Here is a 17043-nt window from a genome sequence, read left to right as displayed (position 1 = left end):
AAAAACGTCTGGAAACGCCGAGATTCAGCGTGCGTTCCAACTCGTGGAACACACACCCTACTTCCGGTTCCGGCCGCCGTCCCTTGTGATATACTCACGGCGCTAAGCATCATGCCGCTACGCATGCGTTCTATATGCTGGAACGCATGGCATTTCCATTTCCGCCTAGAGCTCTAATAGCCGGAGATGCAAACTTCCGGTTTCGGACATTCCGCTGTGGAACGCATTAATTCATATGCGTTCCATGGCTTTAACATACCGGAAAACCCATGGGATACCTTTGTGGAATGCAAAAGATGAAATAATGGGAAAGATGAAGTTAAACCCCAGTATTTACACATTGAATTAGTAATAGAGGGTATTCTTCCTGCATATTATGACAATACCTTTTTGAATACATTTTTAAAATTATATATAGTTATAAAATCTCCATAAAAAATACATAGGATGAATAAACGTGTAGTAATAGAAAGAATAAAAGTGGACAGCAGTTTTTATGTACTGTATATGTATGTTTGAATATATATAAGCAGTTTGTGTGTGTGTGTGTGTGTGTGTGTGTGTGTGTGTGTGTGTGTGTGTGTGTGTGTGTGTGTGTGTGTGTGTGTGTGTGCAGAAGTACGCAGGCACTGTCCACAAGTCTCACTGCCACATCTCCACCCACTATTCAAAACATGCAGAAGTACGCAGGCACTGTCCACCTACTTCTGTGACATCACAAGTTGGAGAGAAGTTGGCTGCTCTGCTGGTCTGCTGAAAAGTTGGTTAGATGTGTGGAGCACTGTTTTAATTGGACAGACAAGTTGGACAGTTGGAGGTTTTGAGAGTTGGAAGAAAGTTGGTCTGATGTATGGCTAGCATAAATTTGTGAGCAGTAGGGCAAAACCATGTGCACTGCAGGTGGGGCAGATATAACATTTGCAGAGAGTTAGATTTTGGTGGGTTATTTTGTTTCTGTGCAGGGTAAATACTAGCTGCTTTATTTTTACACTGCAATTTAGATTTCAGTTAGAACACACCCCACCCACATCTAACTCTCTCTGCACATGTTATATCTGCCCCCCTTGCAGTGCACATGGTTTTGCCCAACTATTGCGATGAGTTCTGAATTACCCCCTTAAGCGGGGTACACACAGAGAGTTCATTCCTTAAGCACAGATCTCTCCATGTGTATGCCCCACAGCGATAGTGTTGCGCGGCCCCACACGTCACTATCGCCGGTGCTAGATTGGCCTACATGGCACAATCTAACAGGGTGCTCATTTCACCGCTGGGTGAAATGAGCGACCCCCCCCCCCCCCCCCATCTGCCCCCCTTGCTCAGCAAACATCACGCTGTGCTGAGTGGGGGGAGAAGTGTGTGCTGAGCGGTCACTGTTAGATCGCTAAGCACACATCTCTCCCCATGTGTACGAGGCTTTAGTTGATAACTCAAAGGCTTGATAAGGACACAGTCAAAAAAAACAATAGAAAAAATATTTTTAAATTTGACTGAAAATGTTCTGATTTAATTAAAAATATACCATGATTTACTTTATGCAGCAATGGTCCCCCTTGGTTTAATTGGCAGTATCCAGTACACAGTGTCAAGTCTTCCTATAGTAACCGGGCAGTTTATTGAGCTGGATTTAAATGTAAGTTATTTTACAAAGCAATTACGCTTATACTATCCAATATTTTATGACAACCAAACATTAATAAAATGATTGTTTATTATAATTAAACTTATTAAACAACATGAAATACTTATAGTTATCATTCTCAATGTACAGTAGGTGATCACATAGAAATATTCCTGAGAAATATTGCATACCTGTTCTATGCCAGAGCTCTTATTCAGTTCTCTATGTCATCTACAGCACTCCAACACAATATACTACTACTGCTAATGTCCTGCAGATGCTTTTAGAGTTTATCTTATGAAACTCCATCTCCTACTCATGTGAATATCATTATTTTAACAACATGTAGCCAAACCAATGGTGCAAGTAGAAAAAATGTCTTATAGGTACTGTGTCACAGCGACAGGGTATATTAGTAGTAGGGAGGCCAATCCCGGGCCGTTTTTTCAATCCCGGGATTCGGGATTGAAAAACGGTCAATCCCGGGATTCCCGGGATCCCGGGATTGCAGTAGGGACCAGTGAAAGATGTAGGGAGCAGCGCTGGAGGGAGGGTGTAGGTAGCGGTGTGGGAGGTAGGGAGGGGGTAGGTAGCGGTGCGGGAGGTAGTGAGGCAGTAGGCATAGGCGGGTGCCGCTCCGGACTCCCCCCCCCCTCCACGGCACGGCATTATAGTGTTCTCTCACCTCCCCTGTCCTGGATATAGACTGCTCAACTGGGCGGCCCAGGTAAGCAGTCTATGTCCAGGACAGGGAAGGTGATAGGGCACTATAATGCCGTGCCGTGGAGGGGGGGGGAGTCCGGAGCGGCACCCGCCTGTCAGTGTCTGCGCACACCTATGGGGGTAGGTAGCGGTGCGGGAGGGTGGGTGTAGGTAGTGGTGCGGGAGGGTTAGTAGCGGCGTGGGAGGGAGGAAGGGTGGGTGTAAGTAATAACACTTACTATTAGGCGGGCGGCCGCGGCCGCCATGGACACACTGAACGCGGCGGCATTTCAAATGAAGCGCCGACCGCCAGCCAATCAGAGCTGGCGGACCGGCAGCCAATCAAGGAAGCTGCCGCAGCAGTCGCTCCTGATTGGCTGCCGCTGCTGCGGCAGCTTCCCTGATTGGCTGCCGGTCCGCCAGCTCTGATTGGCTGGCGGCCGGCGCTTCATTTGAATTGCCGCTGGGTTCAGAGTATCCATGGTTGCCGCGGCCGCCTGATAGTAAGTGTTATTACTTACACCCACCCGCCCTCCCGCGCCGCTTCCAACCCTCCCGCACATGCGCACTGTAATCCCTTGAATCCCGGGATTGGAGGCTCCAATCCCGGGATTCAAATCCCGGCATTTTTAGGCCCAAATCCCGGGATCCCGCCGATCCCGGGATTGGCCTCCCTAATTAGTAGATTAGTAGATTAAAAAAATGTTGGGAGTGAGCGCTAGTGTGCTAATTGAATGATACTCGACAGGCAAAAATACAGTATATAACCATCTGAATGCAAAAAAACGCTTTCATTTTATCTATTTTCTTTCTATATTAGTAGATCACTATGCTTTCTAGTCTATTGACCTGTCCACTTGTATGATTATGTAAGTGTAGATGATGATGCATGCGAAATAGGCAATCTCAGGGTATGTGGAAGAGAATTAAATTAAAAAGAGTGCCACAAGCTAACATGTAGACGGTGGAAGGAGCAGGGTCTACCAACAGCACAAGGTAGTGCTGTGAGGGTGCTTTAAAAGTGATCCAGAAAGTAGGTGGTGTCAAACAAACTTTATATGGAATTAAATAAGTGCATCCACTAAGCTCTAGACTTAATTTGTGAAATACAGTTTGTGTTTAGTATCAAGTTATAATCTTCTAACTGTCCTTTACTTTGCCACAGACGGTAGTGAGTCAGCTGGGTGGTGGACTCATTGATTATCCACTTGGAAATACTGAACAAATTTCTTTGCCACCAATGAAGGATGTATCTGAGTCCCAACTTGGTCTTTCTGCCAATTTCTTGGGTTGTGTTTTGACTGCTCTGCAAAGAGAAGGTCTGATGGATCTTGAGCTAGCAAATGGGGACGTAAGTATCTGTCCCAATAAGAGTTTCTGGTGGTAACTCAGATGCTCTGGGATATGAGTGACTCCATCAACACAATTTGAAAGGATATTCCAAAAGCAGATTCCAGATAAATTGCACCCGTAGTGTTTATTTTAGAATACTGCAAATTACCTTGTTAAGAAAAATCTACTTTTATTAGATACAGGTTGAGTATCCCATATCCAAATATTCCGAAATACGGAATATTCCGAAATACGGACTTTTTTGAGTGAGAGTGAGATAGTGAAACCTTTGTTTTTTGATGGCTCAATGTACACAAACTTTGTTTAATACACAAAGTTATTAAAAATATTGTATTAAATGACCTTCAGGCTGTGTGTATAAGGTGTATATGAAACATAAATGAATTGCGTGAATGTACACACACTTTGTTTAATGCACAAAGTTATAAAAAATATTGACTAAAATGACCTTCAGGCTGTGTGTATAAGGTGTATATGAAACATAAATGCATTCTGTGCTTAGATTTAGGTCCCATCACCATGATATCGCATTATGGTATGCAATTGTTCCAAAATACGGAAAAATCCCATAGCCAAAATACCTCTGGTCCCAAGCATTTTGGATAAGGGATACTCAACCTGTAATAGATATACAGTACATTGAAATAAAATAAACAGCACTTTTAGAAGTGACTGTCAATATACAATCGACACAGTGAAATTTTAAATAAAAATGTGGGTGAAAAACTACTCAAAGTTGTTTGATTGATAATATTTTTATAGCTTAGTTGCCTTCTGTTCCCAATTTGTCCCTAAATACCAAAATTGGTTCCATTGTATAAAATGGTATAAAATGTTAAGGGTAGTGTTCTGTTATCATGAAATAGTGAACAAAGTTGGTCTATGTCTAACTGTGAAGACACAGACCAACATTTACTGTAGGTTTCACTGTGTGCAGTTATGTATATTTTTAATGTCCAAATTTTGATTATCTATATTTTGAAATTATCAAAATAAATCATATCCTTAAAACTAAATTATATTACTCAAGTAACTCGAGTTCTTAGGTATCTGAGAGCAGTTTCTTATACCCTATTCATTTGATCTTCAGGAAAGTTGCTTGTTTAGTAGGTAGTCACATAAAAAAAAATCCTAAAAAGATACATAGTGCAGTAATGTTGCATAAAAAAGTTAACAATTTATTTTTAAAAGTCCATAAAACAAGATTTCTTGTGATGAATAATTTGTCACTTGTTCAAATGAGCGAAATGAAACCGTACTGTGCTTGGCTCATAGCAAGGAGCAATGGAGTGAGTGGGAAATCAGAGGCTCTTGAAGCCTTCCTTCCTCCCTCCAGGAAAATAGCCAGTGTCAAGTCACAGAGATTTCAGATATTATGGCTGCAGGTAAATAACACCAATGGCGCCAACGCGTTTTAAGTCCAAAAGACTCTTCTTCTGGGCACTGTTGTTACTACCTGCATGTATCCCATATTTATAGTACAGTACCCTCGACATGGAAGTGTTATCCAACCCCTCATATGTAACTATAAACAAATTATTTTTGCCATATCTACATATCAAACACAATGATTCTTATCTTTAACCAAGGTACATATTCATTGTATACATATTAATAAAATCTAATAGACAACTAATCATAAAAAGGATTTACTTCCCTGTTATCCTTCAGTTCTGTTTTTTTTATTTTTATATGTTTAAAACGCGGCTGCTAATTTAACAGAGGATTTTTCCCACTGTGATTGAATAACCGGGTTTTGGAACAAGTACCGGCGTGGCTAACTGGCATGTATTCTAAATGCCACCGGTGGAAGTGCGTCATGCGTTCCATGAACTGGAAGCATTGCCCTCTCGATCGCTTGGTATTAAAATGGGAAAATATTATAAATTAGAAATAAATAACGGTATTGGATGTAACGGCTTTATGATCTTAACTTAAAGGTTAGATGACTTGTCCCCTCTCACCCTCCCTTCAAGTGAAATCACAAAAACTATTTTATCTGAAACCTCTGTGACTTGACACTGGATGGAGGAGGTTAATAATGCCTGATTCCCCTATATACACTGCTACAATAAATCCCTGATGTATGGGGGCCTTAAGTTTTGATAATGTCTACAATATCACGGTCAAGATCTTGGTGTCACAGGGGCAGACGTACCAAGACTTGGAGAGTGATAAGTTTGACAGAGTTAACTACCAACCAATCAGCTCCTGTCATTTTTCAAGACAGCCTGTAACAGGGTAGTTAGGAGCTGACTGGCTGGTACTCAAATGTATCACTCTCCAAGGCTTTATCCATCTGCTTGTATGTCTATGGGGTCTAGTTACTAAGCCTTGGATGGAGATAAAGTTGATGGAGATAACGTACCAGCCAACCAGGTACTAACTGTCATTTTTCAAACATAGCCTGTGAAATGTCAGTTAGGAGCGGATTGGCTGGTACTTTATCCCTGCTGACTTTATCTCCATCTACAGCTTAGTAAATAGACCCCTAAATTTTGACTGTCCATGATTTGAAAACAATATATCCCAGTATATAGATTATCAATGATTTTGTGGTTCAGAGCAAGCAAAATAAAATATTCAAGAAATAATAGATTTGTTATCTTTAATTCATTAGCTAAATTAAAAGTTCACTCACCTCTGTTCTCTTAAAAGTACTGTAAATAACTTTCATTGTTGAAATGCTTTTGGATTGAGGGTATCAAGCTTTTAACATTTTACTAAATATTTGTGTTTACATACAGGTGCCTGGGATTCCACCCCTTACAACAACGGTCATGGGTGCTGTCATTCCAAAGGTAGGAGTAATAGATCTAAGAAATAAGTTGTGTTTGTTTTACTACAGGTAGTATATGAGAATTCTTACTTGACGTGTCAATGTGAAAAGCAAACATTGACAGTCATCGTACTGTATAATATAAACACCAAGTTTAGTATGTATAGGTAGAAAAAAATAAATGATCTGATTATTTCCCTACTAATATGTTGAATAAATGATCAGAAATACAACATATATGAAAAATGTCAAAAAAATGGAAAATGTAAAGATGTCCTGTGTTCAATAGTAAGAACTAGTTGCAGAATGATATCTTACAGAAAATTATGGGGTATATTCAATAAGAGTCGGATGCATTCCGACATGCATTTGTCGGAATGGATCCGACAAGCCCTATTCAATAGAGTGGCCAAATCCGACTGTCGGATTTGAGCCTAATCCGACTGTTGGATTTGTCCAGCGTCCATGCAGCTGCTGTCAGCAGCTCCCTGTGTGTGAGATCACATGGAGCTGCTGGAGGGAGCCGCACATCACTGCACTCAGCCGTGTATCCCAGTGCCGGCCGGGGAGCACTGCAGGGTGGACACCCGTCAGGTACATGCATGCCCAGCTGGTCCTAGCCCATCGCACCAATCCAAATAAGATGCTGCATCGCTCCCCTGTCTCCTCACCTCACCTCACCTCAATCCGACTTTTTTTTAAATTGGATTAAGATTGTCGTAAATGGGGCCAAAACCTTTCGGATTTTGCCCCGTTTCCAACAGAAGCACACTGATCGGCAGCTATTCCGCCGATCCACGTGTTTTACGACAAGTTGGGAATTCCCGACTTGTCGGAAAAAACAACAAATATTGAATAGGTCGGAACCCCTTCCGACCGAAATCTGTCGGAAGCTGCAGTCTTTCCAGCAAAATAGCAGCTACCGACAGCTATTGAATACACCCCTAAATATGTTAATATTAGATGAATTATGTCAACTGTCTTGAAAAGGAAAGGGGAAAAAAGCTCCTCAGTGCTAATAAAACTGGGAATAAAAATATATAGGAAGAAAATATAAATGTATAGATATATAAATAAATCTATATATATAAAAATACTTGATGTATAGATTTTTATTAAGTTAATAAGAACAACTAAAACGATTATACATCAATTAGATATAAGTCCTTATTAGTAAAACAGACTAATAGTGTATAAATAAGTCAAGAGCCTATAAAAGGGGTCATATAAAAGTCCACAAAACATATCTAAAAATGTCAATGGAGAAATCCTCCCTGTGGAACTACAAGTCCCGGAGTATGCTTATACTTTGGCAGTTAGTACAGGGCTAGCAAATGAGTCAGGCATCCAGTAAAGTGCTGCTTGTTTATGGCCAGACGGGGCCAATATGAGAGTGTCAATGGAGAAATCCTCTCTGTGGAACTACAAGTCCCAGAGTATGCTTTCACTTCAGCAGTTAGCGCAGAGCTGATATGAGTCGAGCAATACAATGAAATGCTGCTTGCTTATGGCCAGACAGGGGGCAGGTTGTATATACCTGATATCAAGTGCCCACACACCGCTAGCAATGTGGTCTCTCACCTGGGGACACTAGCCGTCTGGTGTCTCTCAAAAGCCACTTGGTATTTAGTGACACACCAACCTTCCCCACAGCGTCACCAGGCAGCGGCTCTGGCTGCTCTAAAGCTCTGGACTCTCTCTGCGGCCAGTCGGCCCTCAATCACCACCTAAGCCGCCTCCTGGGCAGCACGAACCATTCAGCTCAGCCTCGCCACAGTTGGGATGGCTTTCCCTGGCACCTCACACAGCTCTCTCTCCTCACGGCTCAGCTCCCACTTAGTAAGCTCCTCACCCCTTCAGAGGTCACATGTCAGCCTGTTGCTTGGTCTGGGCTTCTTCTCCTGCTGCATGCAACTCATGTCATCCAGTAAGGAGAATAGTTAAAACCTGCAGCCCCAGTTCTTGCCCTAGCACTGGGATCACGGGATCTAAATAAGGGATGTGGTTATCCCACAAGAGGTTCTGACAGGGTTCTGTAGTAGGGTATCATAGATGGACAGCACAATGTAGGACATACAGATGGAGAAAACAGACAGCACAATATAGTACAAAAGGTTAGTGTGGACAGGAAGCACAATGCAGGTCATGCAGATGAAGAGGATGAAAGGCAATGTACAATATATGTAGATGAGGGATAGCATACAAAACATATAGGGAGAAAGTTTAGCACAACAAAATTAGAATGGGGGGGATATCAATACAATACATAAAGACATATGGAAGGAATTTTTGTTTGTTATTCCAGAATGATGTCAATAAGTGGTACTTGACTTTGTTTATTTGGTAGACTCTCACATAACACTTTTAATATAACCAAAGAGGGGAGAGAGATTGAGATTGCTGAAGATGGAAACTAGCTATTACCTCAATGGTGCTAGCCACACCCTACACTCCCTGTAAAGACCACACCCCTATAGCACCAGTCATGGTGCAAAGCTCTAAGTGACTTTGACTTTGAAGAGGGCTTTAGGCTTAGCATGGCCAGATGACTGAGTAAGTGTATTTCCAAAATTGCTTTGGGCACACCCATGGTTAGACGTGGCGATTACCTTCTGACAGTGATCCAAGAAGAGAAAAAAACATGAATAGCAAACAGGATTCTGAGTAACTCACCAATATGAGAGATCAGAGAAGGCTATACAGTCTGGTATGCACCAACCGAAAGGCTACTATGGCAAAAATCTCAGAAATGTAATGATAGTGACAGAAGTGATAGTTTACACAGTGCATTACACTTTGCTGTCAATGGGGTACATAACCACGGGCCAGTCAGAATGTCCGTAGGAACCTCTTGTCCACTGATGAAAGATCCTACAATGGGCACACAGGCATCGGAACTGGGCCTTGGATTATTGGAAGAAAATTGCCTAGTCTGATGAATCCTGTTCCCTGTTGTATAATGTGCATGGATGGGTAAATGTGTGTCATTTATCTAGTGAAGAGATGGAACCAGGACAGATTGTAGAAAGAATACAAGCCGGTAAAAGGACAGTGAAGCTTCATGCAATGTTCTACGGGGAAATCCTAGGTCTTCTTATTCACGTGGACTTTAATTTGATGCGCATCACCTACTGTAGAGGTTCTCAAACGTGGTCCTCAAAGCACCCCAACAGTTTAGGTTTTAGGTATATCCATGGCACAGCACAGATAGTTAAATCAAGTTGACTGAGGTGCTAATTAAGTCACCTGTGGCCAAGCATGGAGGACCACATTTGAGAACCATCTCTGCAGACCAGGTACAACCTTTCATGGCAAATGTATTCTGCCATGGAATTTCACACTTCACCGATTGTTCAAGAATGTTTTGAGGAACATGATGAAGAGTTCAAGGTGTAGCTCTAGACTCAAAATTCACCATATCAAAATCCAATCAAGTATTTGTGTTATGTGTTGGAAAACCAAATCTGATAACTGACAAAAGGAAGTGGGTTTTAAAGTAAGGTTTTACTTTTTTCTGGCATGCACAATCCTAGCAGGGGCAGCAATTCAGCAAATATTTGATTGAAGAAGCTGCACGGAGGATTTTCAAAAATGTAGTTTGAAGTGAATACAATAAGTAGAAGCATGTGTCCAATAATTTCACATCATGTGCCTGCATTTATTGCAACATAACACCTTCTTAGTATGAACTGTAGAGATTATTTTATACTACCTGTAGAAAGCGGAATGCAGCTGTCGGGTATATTGACACCACAAGTAAATCATACTATATCCACACTTATATCACACCAACAACCAAACTCATCAAACATTACATGATCCTAAGGGAATTAGTAGCTGGGGACATAAACAAAAACGAAGACAACAAAGACGAAATTAATGGCAGTTAAATGTTTGTACCAGAGGAAGACACAATGGGGTAAATTTAATACGATGGGAGTTGCCCATAGCAACCAATCAGATTCTACTTCTCATTTATCTAGCACCTTCTAGAAGATAATACCTGAAATCTGATTGGTTGTTATGAGCAACATCCCATCTTAAATAGAATTCCCTCCCTTAGTAAATTTAACCCAATGTGGCAGGTAATTATTGTTGTCAGGAAAGGATTGCTGTAAATGATACTGTATGTCTTTGAGGAACAAAAGTTGCTTAAAATAAATGTGTTTAGGCTTCTTCCTTCTAAAACACGGAAAGCGCAAAAACCTACAGTACCTATAGCCAACAACAACAGATATTGGGGGTCATTCCGTGTTGATCACTCACTAGCTACTTTTTGAAGCGCTGCGATCAGATAGTCGCCGCCTACAGGGGAGTGTATTTTCGCTTTCCAAGTGTGCGAACGCCTGTGCAGCCGAGCTCTGCAAAAACATTTTGTGCAGTTTCTGAGTAGGTCTGAACTTACTCAGCCCTTGCGATCACTTCAGCCTGTCTGGTCCCGGGAATTGACGTCAGACACCCGCCCTGCAAACGCTTGGATACGACTGCGTTTTCCCAAACACTCCCAGAAAACGGTCAGTTGCCACCCATAAATCCCTCTTCCTGTCAATATCCTTGCGATTGGCTGTGCGAATGGATTCTTCGTTAAATCCATCGCTCAGCAACGATCCGCTTTGTACCCGTACGACGCGCCTGCACATTGCGGTGCATACGCATGTGCAGTAGTGACCTGAACACTGTGCTGCAAAATAAAGGCAGCGTGCGAACAGGTCGGAATGACCTCCACAGATGTCCATATTTGACTATATAATTTTTTTATTTCATTCTCTATCCAACACTTCAGTTTTCAATATCTGCTTAACTCAAGGTAGCTCCTAGTCGCTCCAAATCCTTCCCAGACAATCTCAAGCATTTCTATTTCAGGTGGTGCCACATCAATTTTCTCTAGGCCACACGTTTGTCACTGACAAAAATAGGGATGGCTCCCAAAATATGTATTTATTATTTAACTGATTATTTTATGGGGGGTTTTTATTTTACTGTTGAACAGCAGCAAGAAAAGTAAACATTTATAAAAATGGCAAAACAAGGCCACAGATAACAGTATATTCAGGACATAATTGTGGCTAATTAAAATAATCTAGTAACGACTTTAACTCTTTCACAAGAATTTCTGTTTTTAATACAGGTTGCTGCTATGTATAAAGAGGAAAGGCCATTAATATTGAAGGTCTCTGTTCCTAATGCTCCAGTTGTGAAGCTGCAGAATAAACGTGCCACTGTGACATTATTGGTCAAAACAGAAATAGTAGTGTCCAATGCAGACTCCTCACAAACCTCCCTATGTGTACTAGGTGTTGTAAGTATAGCTTTTAATTTTTATATTTTTTTAAATGAATATTGTACCATGTTAGCAGTAGAAAACTAATGTAGTAGATAACTGTGATGTGTGTTTGCATAACATCAATGCAATCATGCAACTCAAACTTGCCTCTTGTAATGGGGTTTTACTCAATTTGAAATCCACTGAGCATCACTGGTGGGTTTAATCAGTGGCACCGAGAGGGGGGCAGATACTCTTTACCCGGTCCTGGGCATTTTGGAGGGGCCCGCACCACGAGGAACCCGGGTTCCGCTGCACAACACCCTCTCGGTGCAGCCGCAGCCTCTCTCCCAGCCCAGCACACACATTGCTGTGTGCTGTGCTGGGGAGAGGGGCAGCTGCAGAAGCAGTTACTCCTCTCTCTCCGTGCATGCTGTGCCCATCCGCTGCCTGCCACTTGCCATTTGCGCCCATCTGCTCCCATTTGCCCCCATGCTGGCGCCAACTCCTACCCCCCCCCCCCCCCGTCTTTGCACCCGCAACTAAACTTTTTAACATTTCAGAAGAAGGGGTGCTGGCAACACCTCCCTAAATTGGCCACGCCCCCCTCATTACAAGGGCCCACCACTGCTGTCAGCACACCTGGGCTTAAAGCACCCTCCAAAGTGCTAATTAGTAAATGTGATGTGTTGGATGGAGTGGCGGAACCATAGGGGAGAACACACCAACTACAACCCCAAACATTGCCAGCCAGGACTCATTGGCAGTTGGTGTGGCTCCTCTATTTGGAGCAGCCATTGGTTGAATGGCAAAACTACCAGCTATGGGCACCATATTTGTCCTTTAGTAAAGTTCTCCAAAGGACTTGCACTCATTTACATTACACACTATGGGGCTGATGCAGAGTGAGTCACAGAATTTGTGTAAGTAGCACCTAAAAAAAGAAAGCACATGCAGAGTGGGCGCATATTCACCCCTATGCTTAGTTTCATCTGCAGCCACAATGCGTTCCTTTCTGTTTCTGCTGCATACTGTATGCACATGCTTTTTGACAGGAAAACATCAGAGACCATTGCCACCTTCAGTATAGTTTTGAATACCAAAAACTCTTTCAAACAGCAGAAACATCCCCATCTTGTGTTCACAAGAAAAACCAAATAAAATAACTCAGACACATTCATAAAAGGTCACAGAAGTATTTTCAGTGCCAAGAAGATGAGAAAGGCACACATACATCAGTGCCAGTGCAGCGTTCTCAAGCAGCAAATCACCAAAGAATCATTGGAATTGAAAGCCATCATCAATGTCATCTGCACCAGCCCCGACCACCTGCTAATTTACTTCTTCTTCCAGCTATACATGCAAGCACATTTGCGTCAACGTGCCCTTTGCCAATGACAAAACTCCCCTATTCTGCTCCAGTTTGCCCATCCAGTGCTCAGCATAAGTAGACAAGTGGTAATGGCAAGAAGTTGTAAATCTATATGGACGCATTTTTGTTGTGTACTCCTACACTTTGCACAGAGGCTGGCTGTCAAGGGGGGCTGGATGCCATCTGCCCCCCGGGCCAGTAAATTTTAAGTGATCCAGGGCTGCCTGGCTGCGGGATTCAAACAAAGGTCCTCTTGCTTCCGACTTCTCTAAAATATAACGTTTAACGCCCCTGCCTGGCTGCTGAACAGCAAGGGCTAGCAGAAAGTGGCTGCCCCCATAGCAGGCTTCAAGAAAATGGGCACTGCTGATCAATGGGGAGCCATGTGTCCTTTCCCAGGGCCCTAGGGGCTGGAGAGTGGACAAAGGGGTCGGGGCTTATTGGAGGAGTCTGCCTGCTCTTCCTTCTGCTGGAGTATATACGGGAGGGGGGGGGTGGCCAGAGGCCAGTGCAGTTGTGAGCAGTATAGAATAGTGCTATGTGACCCCCCTGCATAAAGAATGAACTTCTGGGCCAGCTTCATCTCTGGAGAGATTGTATTGGGAGTCAGGAGCTGTCTGCAAACTAGAGCAGGTAAAAAATGGTACACTGGTACTGTACTGTATAGCTCCACCTCTGCCCCCACCTTGTAGACACTACCACTGTAAAGTTCTACCCCCATGTATACTGACACTGTGAGGTCCCACTTGTGCCCCCACTGTGTATACTCTGTCACTGTGCAGCCCCCCACCCTATGTACACTGGTACAATGCAGCTCCACCTGTGCCCACTGACACCGTGCATCTCTCCTGTGCCCCCACTGTTTAATCTCTTTCACTGTGCAGCCCTCCTCTGCCCCCGCCCTGTGTACATGATACTATGCAGCTCCATCTGTGCCTGCTGACACCATGCATCCCACCTGTACCCCCACTCTGGTACCAGCAGCGGCTCCTATTTGCCTTTTTCTACGGGGGCTGCCCCTTCCCCTTTGCTCAAAGAGGAGGAGACAGCCAGTCCCTGGGTCCCGGCACCTGTGCAATGGATCTGGCATGTGCCAGGACCGGCACATGCACAGACGTCACAGTGCAACTGCCCATGCACAATCCCCTAGCTTCTAAGGACTGCACCCCATAGAAGCCAGATAGGTCAACGCAAAAGGCAAAGAGTGGCTTCCTACAAGAAGCTAGCTCTCTGCTTATCACAGCCAAGTCTGACAGTCCCAGAGGAGGAGACACCTCCCAATGGGGCTGACTTGTGTGTCTATGACTGACAGGTAGAACTTCCAATAGGAAGTCACTGCCAGTCACAGTGAAGTCTGAGAGGGGTGGTAGATTTTACCTGCAGCCCATAGATAGTCCTGCAGCCCTGAAGTCCTGCAGCCCATAGGTAAAATCCACCACTGACTGGTACTATGCAGCCCACCTGTGCCCATTGACACTGCAGCACCACCTGAACATCAGCAACTTGATAGGTGCAATAGTTTTTGGCAAAAAAAAACACATTTGTGTAGATGCATAACCTCCATAAACTATAAACTGATGCTTACTCCATGTACAGATAAAGCCGCACTCATCTAGTGCAATCCGTCCGCCGAGTCACGCAGGAGTGCACAGAGACGCTCCCATTCTAGTGAAGAGAGCGCGTGCGCATCACGGTTGCCATAGCGTCCCTCTTACTCTTCTCCCAATGTTGGGAGGTATTCTCAAGGGCCCCCAAAAGGTCATGATTTGGGGATGTCTGCCTGTGGAAGCAGATGGGATAACTACTGGCACAGCAAAATAGTGTAACTCACCTGTGCATGATGAAATAATTCCACAAAATATGACCAGTTGTTGGTACTTGAGGACTGGAGTTGTGAACCACTGGTGTAAATGAAACAGGTTCAGTATGTTTTGCCACTGTACGGGATGCCGAATGTTAGTATACCAACATCGGCATCTCGAGCGGAAGAATGCCAGTAGGCTGCGAGCGCAACAAAGTCCCTTGTGGGCTCGCTGTGCTCACTGCTATGCTTGCCACAGGTTCTGTTCTGCATCTATGGTTGTTATGCAGGGGTAGATTTACTGCTAGGCATCCTAGGCATGCACTTAGGGCCCCACGAGTCTCAGGGTGCCCGGCCGCGCCCACGGATGGTGACCAGGAGCAGCGCTGCAGCAGAGGTTTTTTTTACATAGTACGTACATGTTAGGCTAAGCCGGTCCGGCCCCAGCAGGCTGTCAGCACATCCTGATTGGATGGCTGCTGCTGGAACCACCACCAGCTCACGCCCTCTTCGCTGTCAGTCACAGAGTAGCCCTCCTCTTCTACTGCATAGTGGCACACGTGACTGACCAGCACAGAGACTAGAGGAGCCCAACGGAGAAATCTGTGAGGTGCATTCCACAGCCTGAGGTCCAACTCACTGAAGAACAAGAACTTGTCAGTGAGTACAGTGTGCAGTGTGTCTGGAGAGACTAGGGAGAGGTGTCAGAAGTCCAGCCGACACCTGTACAGTGTGTCCGGGGAGGGGGGTTGGGGGGGAGGGTCTGAAGTCCAGCCCGAAGGAAGGCTGAAATCTGTCCTTTTGCTGATGATAGGGGTTGTTGTCACTTTCCCCTCAATATTGTATCAGACGTCGCTGGGCACTGTAATGTGAGTAACAGATGCTGCTGGCAGTGTAATGTGAGTAACAGATGCTGCTGGCGGTGTAATGTGAGTAACGGATGCTGCTGGTGGTGTAATGTGAGTAACGGATGCTGCTGGGCAGTGTAATGTGAGTAACGGACATCGCTGGGCGCTGTAATGTGAGTAACGGATGCCACCGTGCATTGTAATGTGAGTAACGGATGCTGCTGGGAAGTGTAATTTGAGTAACGGACGTCGCTGGGCGCTGTAATGTGAGTAACGGACATCGCTGGGCGCTGTAATGTGAGTAACGGATGCTGCTGGGCTGTGTAATGTGAGTAATGAACATCACTGTGCGCTGTAAGGTGAGTAACGGATGCTGCTGGGCGGGGTAATGTGAGTAGCGGATGCCGCTGGGTTGTGTAATGTGAGTAACGGACATTGCTGGACACTGTAATGTAAGTAACGGACGTCGCTGTGTGCTGTAATGTGAGTAACGGTGCTGCTGGGCAGTGTAATGTGAGTAACGGACATTGCTGGGCGCTGTAATGTGAGTAACGGATGCCACCGTGCATTGTAATGTGAGTAACAGATGCTGCTAGGCAGTGTAATTTGAGTAACGGACGTCGCTGGGCGCTGTAATGTGAGTAACGGACGTCGCTGTGCGCTGTGAGTAACGGATGCTGCTGGGCAGTGTAATGTGAGTAACTGACATCGCTGGGTGCTGTAATGTGAGTAACAGATGTCACTGTGCACTGTAATGTGAGTAACGGATGCCGCTGGGTGGTGTAATGTAAATAACGGATGTCGTTGTGCATTGTAATGTGAGTAACGGATGCTGCTGGGCAGTGTAATGTGAGTAACGGACATCATTGGGCACTGTAATGTGAGTAACGGATGCTGCTGGGCAGTGTCTTGTGAGTAACGGACATCGCTGGGCGCTGTAATGTGAGTAACGGATGCCACCGTGCATTGTAATGTGAGTAACGGATGCTGCTGGGTAGTGTAATGTGAGTAACTGACATCGCTGGGCACTGTAATGTGAGTAAGGGACGTCACTGTGCACTGTAATGTGAGTAACGGATCCCGCTGGGTGGTGTAATGTAAGTAACGGATGTCGTTGTGCGCTGTAATGTGAGTAACGGATGCCGCTGGGTGGTGTAATGTGAGTAACGGACATCGCTGGGCGCTGTAATGTAAGTAACGGGCGTCGTTGTGCGCTGTAATGTGAGTAACGGATGCTGCTGGGAGTGCAATGTGAATAACAGACATCGCAGGGCGCTGTAATGTGAGTAACGGACGTCACTGTG

The 17043-nt window shown here is 44.4% G+C and overlaps 1 protein-coding gene across 1 annotated transcript in view; it reads left to right on the top strand.

The window, feature by feature from the left end:
* The window catches only part of BPIFB4 (BPI fold containing family B member 4), a 95462-nt gene that overhangs the window by 39146 nt on the left and 39273 nt on the right, over positions 1 to 17043 (top strand). The window contains exons 7-10 of the mRNA XM_063963590.1: positions 1542 to 1633; positions 3489 to 3674; positions 6424 to 6477; positions 11584 to 11754. Coding sequence (XP_063819660.1) covers positions 1542 to 1633; positions 3489 to 3674; positions 6424 to 6477; positions 11584 to 11754 — 503 coding nt within the window. The remainder of the gene's footprint in view (positions 1 to 1541; positions 1634 to 3488; positions 3675 to 6423; positions 6478 to 11583; positions 11755 to 17043) is intronic.

The sequence above is a fragment of the Pseudophryne corroboree genome, chromosome 3 (assembly GCF_028390025.1).
Source record: "Pseudophryne corroboree isolate aPseCor3 chromosome 3, aPseCor3.hap2, whole genome shotgun sequence".
Taxonomy (NCBI): domain Eukaryota; kingdom Metazoa; phylum Chordata; class Amphibia; order Anura; family Myobatrachidae; genus Pseudophryne; species Pseudophryne corroboree.
The sequence above is the reverse complement of the archived record's forward strand: the minus strand, read 5'-3'. Positions and strand labels throughout refer to the sequence as shown.